Genomic DNA, 15,160 nt, shown 5'->3' on the forward strand with positions numbered 1-15,160 from the left:
CTTGGAGGATGAAAACATGCTTCCCCAGAGGTGTTAGCATAGAAAGGTTTTCCTTCAGGATTCCTTGGCAACATCCAAGCCTTGTATTCATTTACAAACTAGTAAATGCAATGGAAAACAACACAGGCTAATCTACACAAATTAGGACTTATTCTGTGAGCCAGGGATAGATACTGTTTTGTTGACTGAGGTTTCTGTCCAGCCCAGTCCTACAGCCATTCAGTCCCAAAGAAACACACAGAGGTCTATAATAATTATAAACTGGTTGGCCTATTAACTCAGGCTTTGTATTAACTCTTATATCATACATAAACCTATAATTCTTGTCTGTGGCTTGGTACCTCTTGTCAGTGAGGCATTTTTATCTTGTTTCCTCTATGTCTGGGTGACGACTGCAGACTGAATATTTTTTCTTTCCAGAATTCTCCTGTTCTGGTCACCCCACCTATACTTCCTGCCTGGCTACTGGCCAATCAGCACTTTATTAAGCCAATACAAGTGAAAAATCTTTACAGGGTACAAGACCATTGTCCCACAGCACTGTCCCTGAAGGATGGGACTCTCAGGAGAAGAAGGGCTTCATTGACAATTATGGCCAGTGTCCACGGGTCTTTTACAATTACTATGGAGAACTGTAGTTTTTCATCTACTAAGTGTGGTTTCAACATTCTTTGCATTCCTCCCTGCACATAGCTGAGAAAGTCTTGAGGCTCATGGCTCTTCTTTCGTAGGAATCTACTTAGATCTTCTCTCCATGTGTTGAATTAAGGCAGTGCGAAATACTTCAAATGCAAAGTCCACTTCCTGCTTCGTGATGCACATGGGCGGTGCAATGCGGAATGTCTGAGGAGGAGAGGAAAATCATCAGAGACTCAAATGGGACTTTCGCAAATTGGCTAGACCAAGAATCCAAAGCTTTATTTTAATTTATTTATCATATTTCTGACATTTCTCTCACCAGGTTGCCTTCTTCCTCTTCCCTCCTGGGCTCTTTCACCTTTAAGTCTTTACACAGATCCTCTTATCACCTTGCTTTGAGTTTTTCCTTTTTGCCGTCTGTTGACCTGCTTGCCCTTCTTCCATCCACTCTGAGATCTTACTTTGCCACCTCCCGAATGCTCCGTTTCTGCCCTCACAAAACATCAGTTTCCCCAATTCCCACTGTTCTGAATCTACTCATGTTCAAGGTCAATGCCCGAATAAGCCAACTGCTGTTTCCCATTGTGCCCACCGTTTTCATAAGAATTTGGGGCTCCTCGTTCCTTCATTATTTTCTCACCCATCACTTCAGTCAGGTCCCTTCCTTCTGTTGTCTCCCAGCTGGGAGAACAAAGTCAACTGATCTACCCTCTCTCTTGCCCCTCATTTTGCACACATTTCTATGCTGATGTTGCTTTGCTCATGTGGCCATGTCTCAGTGCTGATTAATGCTGTAAATGATCTTGTCTTCTGCTTCTATAATCCCACATTCCTCTAAACTCTCAGCACACCATTGGCCCTTTCCTAACTCCCCTTTCCTCCCCTTCCCTTCTGTCTACTAAAGAGAGTTCTGCCCTAAGTTTCTGTCTTAACCTCACCGAGCTTCTCACGGGGACATTAGACTTCCCTAGTTTTCCTCATTTTACTATTTGCCTGTTGACAACCCTAAATTATAATCTTAAACCCCATCTTTCCCACTTAACCACATACTCAAATACCAAACTAGGTGCCGATAAATGCCTTAAATGAAGCATGTTTAAGGATGAATGCATTCATGCCCACCTGAAGCAACTCTGACATGAGGTTTTCATCCTTCACTCTTGCTTATTCTTTAGACTCAAATCTTATGCAGTTCACTCCCAAAATATCATTAGAGTGTATCTTTTATTCCTCCAGCCACTGTTGAAGCACAGAAAGCATCCTCAGTTCCCGTCAGACTCCCTGTCTCTGATCTTGTCTCAGAGGACAGACTCAAAACTGCGCTCACTAGTTATATGATCTGGGCAATTTACTTAACTTCTAAGTACCTCTCTTTATTCATCTATAATGTAAGGGTGATAATACTATTGGTTGCTTCTGGTTTGTTGAGAGCACTATGAGTCAGTACATACAACATGTCAAGAGGAGTGACTGACAGGGTGACAGGCCTTCTAGCTCTTCCCTGTCATCACACCAAGCTGATGCTCCAGCCACACCTGTGTGTGGACAGCTCTTTGCACTCTGCTCTTCTTTTCCTCATGCTTTGGCTAACTGTACAGTGAGCAAAGGCTCTGTTAGCCAGAATAATGGCCTAAGCATCCATTCCCTCTCCTCCCACAGCATCCCATTTTATAGCTGCAGGAGAGATTAATATATTGTATTGCAGTACTGTGTTTCTGTGTTATCTTTTCTCCCATAAACTCAATGAAGAAGATGATCTGAAGACATTTATCATTGTAACTTTTATTCCCTGTGTATCATTGGCTGCTTAATATGAATTTGAAGGGAAAGCTATACTAGTAGACAATTACAATATCTTTATAAATGAAGATTTAAATAATTAAGGCATACTATTTTATGTGACCAGAAAATCATTCCTAGTGTTTGTTTAGGGATCTTGTCTGATAGCTTCAATTTCCTCTGACAAGCAAGAGGCAAGAAGTGGATCTTTCAGTATCCATTGTGTTAGATAGGAAGGGAGTAGGACACTGGAAGAATGAGGAATTTAAAGAGGGTAGAAATTGGGCTGGAGAGATGGCTCAGAGGTTAAGAGCACTGGCTGCTCTTCCAGAGGTCCTGAGTTCAATTCCCAGCAACCACATGGTGGCTCACAACCATCTGTACTGAGATCTGGCGCCCTCCTCTGGCGTGCGGGCATACATCGAGGCAGAATGTTGTATACATAATAAATAAAATCTTTAAAAAAAAATAAAGAGGGTAGAAATTAAATTGCATTTAGAAGAAAGAAGCCTGCTATTCTGCACACCATATTGGCTAAAGGTGTCAGCAATGTACTGCATATTTCAAAGTCCATGTAGTGGTTTGAATAGGAATGGCCCCCATGTGTTTGAATGCTTAGTTCATAGGGAGTGGCACTATTAGGAGGTGTGGTCTTGTTGGAGTAGGTGTGGCCTTGTTGGAGGAAGTATGTCTTAGTCTGCTGCCTATGGATCAGGATGTAGAACTCTCAGCTCCTTCTCCAGCACTGTGTCTGCCTGCATGCTACCCATCATGATGATTATAGAGTAAACCTCTGAATTGCCAGCTAGCCCAAATTTAGTGTTTTCCTTTATAAAAGTTGCCATGATCATGGTGTCTCTTCAGAGCAATAAAACTTCAACTAAGAAAGTCAAGAAGAAGGAACTTTGAATGTTCTCATCACAAAGAAATGATACGTGAGAAGATAGATAAGCATCATCTCTTGAATGATTGAATATTGAATTTATAATATTATGCATACATCAAAACATTGCAGTGGATTGTCTAAATATGTGCAATGATCATGTTTCATGAAAGGAAATGTTTTAAAATGGGGGAAACTAAAGAGAGAAAAAAAGAATATTATGGGGAACAGAAGTGACTCTCATTCTTAAATCTTTATCATGGGAGCCCTTCCTGGGGAAGGATTTGATGCTGCGGGGATTTAGAGGCAGGTGGTATTGTGCATCACCACCACCACCACCATCATCATCACCACCACCATCATCATCACCACCACCATCATCATCATCACCACCATCCTCATCATCACCACCACCATCATCATCATCATCATCACCACCACCACCATCATCATCACCACCACCATCATCATCACCACCACCATCATCATCATCACCACCATCCTCATCATCATCTCCACCACCACCATCATCATCATCATCATCATCACCACCACCACCATCATCATCATCACCACCACCACCACCACCACCACCACCATCATCATCACCACCATCATCATCATCACCACCACCATCCTCATCATCATCACCACACCATCATCATCTCATTCTTGTAGTACAGGGTCAGACCAGGGTCCTGACAGTCAAATGGGTTTTACTTCCAGGAAGTGGGAAGGGTGATCCCTTTTTTAGAATATTCCTGCTGAGGGTGAAGGACACTGCATGGCTAGTTTTGAGCTCTGTACAAGGGACCATGTTTAGCATGGTCTCTGATCTTTCTTTGTGGCATCATAGAGGGCAGCCGTGGATCTTAGATTGCTGTCTGTTGTAGTGGCCACTAAAACTGAGCCAATTCACACACAGACTTCAGAGAGGAGTTAAGAATGACTGTGATTGTTTTCTCAGGGGTTAGAACTAATTCATACACAATACAGTGCATATGTATGTATCAGTTGCATGAATGTTATAACTCTGTTATCATACATGCTGCGTGTTGTCTAGTTTGTGTGGCCTTTCTAATGTCTCTCTTTGGCCCCCACAAAAAAAAAGGTAACTGAATCACTTTACCACATCCCCCTCTAGTGGCAGCAGCTGTCTCTTGTCCATTTCTCCTGAGCATCAATCAGAACATGGGGGAAGTACAGCTGGGTCCCCTAGCACAGTGACACACCAGGAAGACCCTACCTGACAGGCAGTCCTTCTCTTACCTGAGAAAAAATGCCCCCTCTGCCCACGAGGAGCCCCATGTCTTTGCAGTCCTCATGGATTTGATTCACTTCAGTTTTAGGAAGAGGCTGGCGGCTCGTCTGGGAATAAATTAAAAATCGTTTTTTTTTTGGTGTTTCAGTGGTTTGAAGAATGATGTCCCCAGGCACGGGGCCCAGGAAAAACCACAACAAAACAAAACTCAAGCAACCAATATCTCCCTAATTAAATAAAGCTGTTAATTACTGAGCCTGAGGATTTGGGGGGTGAGTGGGTATTAAAAGTATTGGTTTTTATTCTCTTTCATCCAAAAAAATTCCCAAAGACTAAATGAAATTCCATGCAGGCTGTCAGTGAATCCTGGCCCTGCTAAAGGCTACCCTGGGGGGTTGGTCCTTTAATACCTCATTTGGGATCTGTTTTGGTGGTGTTGAAATTTCTTTCAACTCTTTATGGTGCTTTGCGGAGCTGAAGAGTTCATTCCAAGGTCCAGGAAGTGGCTTCGAAGTTTTGAAAGAGCAAATGCAGCTAAGTGTTCCCCGGGCCACAGTGTGGCCGTGGGGCTGGTGTGCAGCTAAGTCTGTGTTTGTGAAATTGCTCTTTCCCCAAGACTCCAACACTTAGGGTTAGGAAACGTAAGTGCTTGGGAGCCAGGAGGGCATGCCACATCTCTAGGCACTGAGGTTGGTCTTGTACCCGGGGCTCAGACATGCTGTGTCAACTCTGGTGACTTTGGGCTGGAGTTTGCATCATTTCTGTGTGTCCCTGCATCTCCAGTCTACGAGCACAACTATTTCCCTCTAGTTTATTCATTTCAAACCTAAATGTTCCTGTATTATCTGGGGACCTTTCACACTACAAAGACATGGGCCTTCTGGTAGGACAAATTGGTATACTAGAAAGCCTTAGCATGGATCATTTTAAAAATGAGCCATGCCGGGCGGTGGTGGTGCAAGCCTTTAATCCCAGCACTTGGGAGGCAGAGGCAGGCGGATCTCTGTGAGTTCGAGACCAGCCTGGTCTATAAGAGCTAGTTCCAGGACAGGCTCCAAAACAGAGAAGCCTTGTCTCGAAAAACAAAACAACAACAACAAAAAAATGAGCCATAGGTGACTGTCTTGGGATCTCTTCCAATCTTCCTTAATACATTTCAGGTGGTTTTGCTGCTCCCGTCTCCCCAGTGTCCTTCACAGATCAGCCATAGGGCTCATCATGACTGTGACTTCTGTGTTTTAGATGTGTAAGCCATGATCCTGCCCGTAGGTCAGCCTCTGAGGTAGAGGAGGGTTCCTTCCCATGAGTCAGTTTGCTGTTCCCTCAGGACTTCCTACCCACCATTCCCATGGGCCATAGAAGTGCATTACATATAGTAATCCACAGCCTCTTAGTTTTGGATAACATGTATGCATCTGACCCTACTAGAGTCTATATTACCTGCCCCTGGCCCCAGGCAGCTACCCAAACAGCTGTTGATTATTACCTTGTCTTGAACCATCTCTATTCCTATCATAAGGCCTTTGCCTCGGACATCCCCAACGATGTCGAATTCCTCCCGCAGCTCAGCAAACTTGAGTATCATGTAGGTACCAACTTCTTGACTGTTTTTCTGTAGGTTTTCTTCCTTAATCACCTGTTGAGAGATATCCTGACATAATCTTACAGGGCACAATTGGAGGATTGACTGAGAAGCACGGAGAGCTAAGTGCCCACGGTCCTCTTTGCAGCATTATAACTAGGCAAACAGTACCTAGAACAGAGTCAGTTGTGGACAAACCGGGAACCACAGAAGACCTGCTGTAAGGAACGAAACAGTCGTGGTGAAGGCAATTTCCCTGAACCTGTCCACCTGTAGAAGCAATTTACAAAATTAGAGATGAAAAAGGGCCAAAATCAAAGACACCAAGGAAATACAGAGACTCATAAGGAAATACTTTGAAAACTTGTGCTCAACAAATTGGAAAATCTAAAAGAAATGTGTAATTTTCTTGATACATACCACTTACCAAAGTTAAATCAAGACTAGATAAGCAATTCCAATGGACATATAATCCTTAGTGAAGTAGCAGTCATTAGAAGTTATTTCCCCCACGAAAAACAAAACAAAACAAAAAGCCTAGGTCTAGAGGGTTTTAGTGCAGAATTCTATCAGCCTTTCAAAAAAAAAAAATTAACACCAATACTGCTCAAACAATTCCACAAAAACAGAAACAGAAGAAATATTGCCCGAATTGTTTTATAAGGCTATTGTTATCCTGATACTCAAACTACATAAAGATCCAACAACGAAAGAAAATTATAGACCAATTTCCCTTATGAGCATGGATGCACAAATTCTCAATAAAATACTGGCAAACTGAATCAAAAAATACATCAAAAAATCATCTATCATGTGTAGCATGAATTCTAGTTGATCTTAATAATAAAAACCTGGAGTCAAATATTAGGGGGTGCAAGCTGAAAGATCAGAGAGACAGTGTTGTCAGCCACAGGTTCTTACCTCTATGAAATCCTCAGACCGAATGAGGTATCCTTTCCCTACAAGTTCTCAGACTGAATGCTTTCTCTGTGCAACCTCAGTCTGAATCCTGAGCTCCTGTCTTCTCCTGCTATATGTTTCTCTCTCTGCCCAGCCATATCACTTCCCATCTCTACTTCCCTAGTGCTGGGATTAAAGGTATGAGCCACTTGGCTCTGTTTTTCTTTTAGACTGATTCAGTCTCGTGTAGCCTAACATAGCCTTGAACTCACAGAGATTCATCTGCCTCTGTCTGCTGAGGGCTGGAATTAGAGGTGTGTGTCACCACTGTCCGGCCTCTATGGCTAGCTAGTGTAGCAAGTTCTGCACTCTGATCTTCAGGCAAGCTTTATTTTTTAAGGCACAAATAAAACACCACCACAATCATGATTAAGTAGGCTTCATCCCAGAGATATAAGGGATGGTCCAATATATGAAAACTGATGAATGTAAACCACAAATCGAAAGACAAAAACCACATGATCATTTAATTAGGTGCAGAAAGGCCTTTGACAAAATCCAACACCTTTTCATGATAAAAGTCTTGGGGCGTGCCTCAATACAATAAAGGCAAATTACAGCAAACCTATAGCCAGCATCAATTTAGATGGAGAGAAACTCAAAGCATTTCCACTAAAATCAGAAACAAGACAAAGTTTTCCACTATCTCCATACCTATTCATCAATAAGTACTTGAAAGCTTAGCTAGAGCAATAAGACAACAGAAAGAGATCAAAGGGATATAAATTGAAAGGAAGAAGTGAAATATCTCTATTTGTAGATGATATAATAGTATACATAAGGATCCTAAAGATTCCACTAGGGAGCTCCTACAACTAATAAACTCTTTCAGCAAAGTAGTTAGATATCAAATTAACTAAAACAAAACAAAAGAAGAAAACAAAACAAACAGTAGCCCTCCTGTATACAAACGAACTGAGAAAGAAATCAGGGAAACAACACCTTTCACAATAGTTTCAAATAATATAGGCTACCTTGGAGTAACTCTAACCAAACAAGTCAAAGACTTGTATGATAAAAACTTAGTCTTTGAAGAAAGAAATGGAATACGATGTCAAAAGATGGAGAGAACTCCCATGCTCATGAATCAGTAGGATTAACGTAATAAAGATGGCCATCTGGCAATCTACATTGAATCTACAGATTCAATGCAATCCCATCAAAATTATAACACAATTCTTTACAGATCTTGAAAGGACAATTCTCAGTCTCATATGAAAACACACACACACACACACACACACACACACACACACACACACAACAAAACCCAGGATAGTTAAAACAATCCTGAACATTACAATCTGAACTCACAGAGAGTTAGGCAGCATGCATAGGGCCTGCATGGGTCTGCACCAGATGGGGTCCTAGAGCTCCCAGAGCTGGAAGAAATGGACTTGTGTCCTATTCCTAACCGAGAAGCAATCTCCAGTTGGTAACCACTTGAAAATGAAAATTTAGTTTTCTCCAAAAGAGTCTCACTGGGGAAACAGACAACTCTTAAGAATGGGCTTTATGTTCAACAGCAGGTGGCCAATGGAAAGTGAACTCAGTGGCATCTTTGGAGGGTCCTTGTCTTCTGTTGTGGCAGGCAGGGCTTTTCTCTTCTTCCTTTTTTTTTTTTAGCTCTCTCTCTCTCTCTCTCTCTCTCTCTCTCTCTCTCTCTCTCACGCACACACACACACACACACATTTACCCTACAGGTCTCTCTCATATGTGTGTGTGTGTGTGTGTGTGTGTGTGTGCAGTGTATGTATAATGACTTCTAGTTTAGTGTTTTTATGGGATTCCTGAATGTGCAAATGAGTGGGTCTACATGTCTGTATCTATTTCTTATGTGTCTGTATCTATTTCTTGTGCCTTTTCTTGGGTTCTCTTTCTTCTGTTTGTTCAGTTCTGATGTGTTAAATTTTGTATTATCTTATTACATTTTACTTTATTATTATCCCTTAGAAGTCTTTGTGTTTTTAATGAGAGACAGAAATGGTGTGGAACCAGGTAGGAGGGGAGATGGGGAGGAACTGGGAGGAGTAGAGGGAGGGAAATGTAATCAGGATGTATTATGTAAAAAAAATTTCAATAAGAGGAAAAAGTTGGCCATGTCAACAACAAGAAACAAATGTCAAATTTCTACCCACTCGTTCACATCTCATGACTTAATCATATCTTAAAGTATTTAATTAGCAATAATAGCTTTAACTTCTTTATTTCTGCTCAAAACACTTTTAAATTTCTTGAGTAGGTGAGTCATAGTCATAGTTCAAAATAAGAAGCACAAAAGTGTAAATAGCGGGGATGATTTGTACTGACCTCTGACCCTAGCCAAGTTTCTCCTCATATAAACTGAATTTAAAAAACTCTTTGGATGTTCTTTCAGAAACACGTTGTACTTATTTAGGCAAAAGGCATTATACATTTTGGTAAGGACATTTTATAAAGAGGACTTTTTTTTTCCAACAGAATAATGGGATAGTTAAAATAAGAATGTGGGACACTTTATTATTAAGTTGATTTAGCAAAATAGTGATTTGGATTTCTCCTAGGGACCGTGAAGAATGTTTCCTCGCTTTCATCGGAGAAACATCTTTGTGTTGTATATGGCAATCAATACCCATAATTGGTGAACACATAGAGAACAAGAGACTGTGGCTTGCTCAGTTCTCGTGGGGGCATTGGTATCACATCCCTTCCACTGGAGGTTCAGAGATCATTGCAGAACTCGGGTCAACAGACTGTAAGAGCCAGAGGAAACGTATACTGCAGGGAAACAGTCTTTCTTTCTTTCTTTCTTTCTTTCTTTCTTTCTTTCTTTTTTTTTTGGTTTTTCGAGACAGGGTTTCTCTGTGGTTTTGGAGCCTGTCCTGGAACTAACTCTTGTAGACCAGGCTGGTCTCGAACTCCCAGAGATCCGCCTGCCTCTGCCTCCCGAGTGCTGGGATTAAAGGCGTGCGCCACCACCGCCCGGCTAGGGAAACAGTATTTCTTGCCGTGACAGTGCCATTGCACACCTGAACTCACACTGGCTGAGACTGCACATGACGAAGCCAGTGAAAATCCAGAATGGATGGAGGAGGAGCTCAGAAAATGTCATTCCTCCTTGAGGAGCTATTAATGATCTCTTGGGGAGGGAGAGTCAGTTTTCTTCAGAAAAGTGCTCCCTGAGAGTCTACCCATGCTCCAGAACATGGTCCCATAAACATCCAGGCATCACTAAATAGACTCAGTGGGTTAACAAAAGAGAAAAGCACGTGAAGTTGGGAGAAAAAGGTGGTGGGTGGGTATGGGAAAGTAATTAAAAGGGAGACAAAGAAGTGGATTTGATTAAAACACAGTATATGCACCTATGACATTCTCAAACAATAAAATTATTTCAAAATTGGCTAATATTATAGAGAGTTAATGTGATAGGACTAAACATAGTTTTTGTTTTTTTTTTCAGTTTTTAGCTGAATTACCCTTATATAATCAGCTAAAACCTGTAGTTTCTCTGTACTCTTTCATTTATGATAATACAAGAAGAAAAACATCTATAGTAAATGGCAAAAGTTAAGTTAAAATGGGTGAACAGCTGTTAAAACCTATACTGCAACAAATTCTACCTAGGAAGCAAGAAAAATTATCCCATGGACAGGGCAATTCTTACATTTCCCATGCATGTGAAGTTGATTGTCTACTACCTCTCATTGAGAATTTTAAGAACCCAAAGTCATCTCTAAAAAGAGGGGCAGAGAGTAGTAACTGGAGACAAAATTTAAACTGGTGAATTACTGATTACATTTCTACTTCACTATGGCAATGTGAAAGAGTTCTGATAAGTAAAAATAGTTACTTAGCACATACAATCAGTGGAGGTGGTGTGAGGGGTAGGACAGACCTCGAGCACAGCAGATCCAATGGCACAGGCCAGGGGGTTTCCTCCAAATGTGTTGAAGTGATGCATGCATTTAGTCAAAGATTTAGCGATTTCTAAGGGCAGAAAATAGAAGAGGTCAAAGTGACACATTCGTACCCATCGTGTCTCATCACAACATTGGCATTACATTCACTTTATTTTTATTTTTATTTTTTTTGGTTTTTCGAGACAGGGTTTCTCTGTGGTTTTGGAGCCTGTCCTGGAACTAGCTCTTGTAGACCAGGCTGGCCTCGAACTCACAGAGATCCGCCTGCTTCTGCCTCCCGAGTGCTGGGATTAAAGGCGTGCGCCACCACCTCCCGGCTCATTCACTTTCTTTTATCTTTTATTAATTATGTATACAGCATCTGCCTACATGTATCCCTGAAGGCCAGAAGAGAGCACCAGATCTTGTTACAGATGCTTGAGAGCCACCATGTGGTTGCTGGGAATTTTACTCAGGGCCTCTGGAAGAGCAGTCAGTGCTCTTAACCCCTGAGACATCTCTCTGCCCCATAAACTACATATTCTTTTTTCTCTTGGTTTTTTAGAGACAGGGTTTCTCTGTAGCTTTGGAACCTGTCCTGGCACTCGCCCTGTAGACCAGGCTGGCCTCGAACTCACAGAGATCCACCTGCCTCTGCCTCTGCCTCTTGAGTGCTGGTATTAAAGGCATCCACCACCACTGCCCGGCACATTCACTTTCTTCTTGTAAATGACATCTGTTTATTTCCTTCTTTACTCATCTAACAGTGATAGGCTGGGCTGTGTCCTCTTGAAATCCATACGTTTTAATGCTAGGACCAAGTGTGACTATGTTTGGAGGCAGAGTCTTTAAACGGATCATTAGGAATTAAATGTATCGCAAAGCTGGGGTCCAAATCCCACAGGACAATGTCCTTATAACAACGAGAGATTCTGGAGTACTCCTAGTCTTTCTTTTGTGTGCATACATAGGGAAGGTCGTTTAGAGAAACAATGAGAAGGGGGCCATCTGCAAGGCTAGAAGAGAATCGTAGGCACAATTCAACTCTGCCGGCATTTTGATCTTGTCTGCCTTCTTATCTGTGGGAAGATAAACTTCTGTTGTTCCGGCCACTTGATCCATGGTATCTTACTCTGCCAGAGGTCACTAATATGTGGGAAAGGAGACAGCTTATTTCTTTAATGAGAAGGCGACAACACAATCTTTAATGTGTCACGTGAGTTAGGAAGTATCTGAAAACTTAACATGCAGGACTCTGCAGAAACTTTCCGATTAACCGCATCTCTTATCTCTTATTATTGTGAGACTTAGAGGGAGGTGCTGAGGAGATGATCTTATATGATGAATTCAGTAGCATAGTTCTGCATTCTTTTAAGGGCAGTTCATTACGCTTCGCTTTCCGCAATCATGCATTTTTGGTTATAAATTAATGTAATGATTATACAATGTAATGGGTTTCATTTTTGCATGTCCATGTATAGCTATGTTTCTTGTGCTTTTGCTTATTCTATGAAAACAGATATCACAAGATTTTAGTTACTTAATGACTCAGAAATGTGCTGACTATTGGGAGAAAATATATATAAAATAATTTCCAACGATCAGTGGTTCACAAGAAATAAAATCTGTCAAAGTCTCACTACAATAGAGAATCAAATTTTCACTTCTATCTCATAGAGCAGTTGTTTTCAACTTTCCTAGTGCTGTAACCCTTCAGTACAGTTCATTTTGTGGTGATCCCCAAGCATAAAATTATTTCATTGCAATTTCATAACTGTAATTTTGTTACTGTTATGAATCCTAATGTAAGCATCTGAGATGCAGGATATCTGATAAATGACCCCAAAGGGCTGTGACCCACAAGCTGAGAACTGCATCATAGAGTGTTCTGCATAAATGAGATTTTGTTTTATATGACTGTGTGGCTGATAGGACACTGATAGAGAAATCGGGACCTTGAATACGTAGTTAATGGCCTTGGAAGACCACATGACCATGGAAGATTCTCTTCCAAGAAAAGATTCTTCTGAAAGTTTCAGTGTTTAGTTTTGTAACCCATTTCCCTAGTCCTCTTCACCATGGTAGAACTCTGGCTCCAACTACTATGATGGAGGAGGTCATCTTTTCTCCAGAAAGGAGGGGATGACTGATTCTCTTGCAGCTGCCCCCTGGCCTGGCACCTTCCTCTTTCCTTTGCTTGGACAACATACATCACGTGGCTCCTATCACTGCCTCTAGCCTATACGCATCACAACCAGTGCTTTACACCATTGCCAGTGCAGGAGGCCCAGGAGGCAAGTGTGGGCATGCTGGACATTGTACCTGGAGTGGTCACAACTGCAGCCATGGGGAAGCCATTCCCAATCCCTTTAGCCATGGTGACAATATCAGGCAGTACATCATGGCTTTGGAAGCCCCAGAAGTGAGAGCCCAGCCTTCCAAATCCTGTCTGCACCTGGAAATAGATGAAAAATTACCAGAAAATTTTCAGGCTCTGTTCTATTCCCTTCCTTTACCTCCTTCCCATCTCTCCTTAGCCTTCTCTATCCTTGCAGTTTTATAGACAAAACCCTTGAACCATGTCTGATGTTGGATGCATCCAAATTCATTCCTAGCTTCTTGAGACTTTGGAAATGTTGTTTTTTGAATCTCTGTTAATTAACTTATCAAAGAGAAATAATTCTATCAGCCTAGCACAGCACAGGACTGCTAGAGAGTTATATAAATAACACATGCAAAAGGCGTCAGAATGTTTAACCCTCCTTAATAAGTTTCTCCTGTGCACAAGACAAACAGAGAGAAAAGTGAAGAAACTGGTTCCCCTGGAGGAAGCAAGAGTAACTATCTATCCAATAGGACTGGATGCTTATCACCCAAAGAGACAACGCGGTCTTTCTGTTTTCCTGCACTATGAGGATGATGCGCTGAGCCAGTGAGTTCAGAGCATAACTGCTTTAATCCAGAACCAGCTATACGTTGAAAGTTGATCATAGTTTTTGTTCACACTGTCCCTACTTTCAATGACTTATGTTTCAAAATCCACTTTCTTCAGCCTAGATCCCGGTAGACTCTGTTCAAAGCATTCTAGGCATGCGGCCACCAGAGTCTTTCAAAAGGTTCTTATTACTAATGTATGTGTCATGACAGCCCTGCCTGAGCTAGATTCTTAGTGTTTGTAGAAGGAAAGAAATCACAACAGAAAGATGTCATGAACATCTCCAGACCAGAGCCTTTCTTGATTTCCATCTGCCTCTGTTTCTATGTCTGCCTGTCTCTCTCTCTACATGCACACTTGGCAAGGTGGGATGGACACCGGAAGCCTAATCTCAAATGCATCAAAAACTAAGTTTTGTTGTTTTTTTTCCCCCAGACTTCCGTTCTTCTCTTTTACCCCTATTACAGCTTTCTGCAAGGGGTTGCTGAACAGGTTGGTTGTCCTTAGGTGACAGTGACCAATACATGAGAAGTGTGAGTCCAATGGACCCAATCTGCAACCCCAAGTCTTCACTTCCTAGCTACGAGCCACTGGATAAGCTGATTAACTGGCCCCGATAATAATGTAGGCAATCCATGTAATTTGTCCTCTGGCAGATATTCTTTCTCCTCTCCATCTATCTTACGTGGCATAAAATGGCACAAATGGTAAAACAGATGATTGTGTGGAAAATACACAAAACCATGCTGAATAAAGCATAACCAGTCCCATGAGTTTCATAGGGTTGGATGCACAGAAGGACAGATGGATCCTTCTGGTGTGCATAAATCCTAGTGTCTCCAGGGATGGGAGTACACGGTCTGGAGCAGGACAGCTGAAGCTGTGGTAGCGGGGTACTGGGACAGTGGATCCACGCCCTCTGTATGTTATTATCCTGTCACTCGTTAGCATCCCAGTCTCTCTCAAACTTGTCCACTGTTATGTTCTTGAAAGTCACGAAATTGGGGGTGGTGGGGAGAAAAACAAGAGACGGCCGTGAAATCACATCTCTTGGAAATTCTAAAGTTCTGATTTTCTTTGAATTCAGCCTACCTTCCTTCTAATTAGTATGATTGTGAACGCTTCGCTGTGTGTGAATTCCAAGGCCAAGGTTTACCATCTTTCCCGAGATGGCTAATTTCGAACTGATTGAATGTAGTTTTTCTCTTTTTTCTTCTTCCATTAATAGTCAATTACCTCCCT

At 41.8% G+C, this 15,160-nt stretch overlaps 1 protein-coding gene across 5 annotated transcripts in view; it reads right to left on the bottom strand.

The window, feature by feature from the left end:
* Nucleotides 1-429: 429 nt before the first annotated feature.
* Agxt2 (alanine--glyoxylate aminotransferase 2) overlaps nucleotides 430-15,160 on the bottom strand; it is a 39,963-nt gene continuing 25,232 nt past the window's right edge. For 3 of the 5 annotated variants that reach the window (XM_041631212.1, XM_041631209.1, XM_041631210.1), the window contains 5 exons: nucleotides 13,306-13,438; nucleotides 10,980-11,071; nucleotides 6,049-6,198; nucleotides 4,571-4,669; nucleotides 430-843 (listed from right to left, as the gene is read on the bottom strand). In XM_041631212.1, coding sequence (XP_041487146.1) covers nucleotides 736-843; nucleotides 4,571-4,669; nucleotides 6,049-6,198; nucleotides 10,980-11,071; nucleotides 13,306-13,438 — 582 coding nt within the window. In that variant the 3' untranslated portion in view covers nucleotides 430-735. The remainder of the gene's footprint in view (nucleotides 844-4,570; nucleotides 4,670-6,048; nucleotides 6,199-10,979; nucleotides 11,072-13,305; nucleotides 13,439-15,160) is intronic. The other 2 variants (XM_041631211.1, XM_041631213.1) reach the window with 2 other exon arrangements.

This window comes from Microtus oregoni, unplaced genomic scaffold (assembly GCF_018167655.1).
Source record: "Microtus oregoni isolate MIOR12 unplaced genomic scaffold, Mior012 000036F_ref0000092, whole genome shotgun sequence".
Classification (NCBI taxonomy): domain Eukaryota; kingdom Metazoa; phylum Chordata; class Mammalia; order Rodentia; family Cricetidae; genus Microtus; species Microtus oregoni.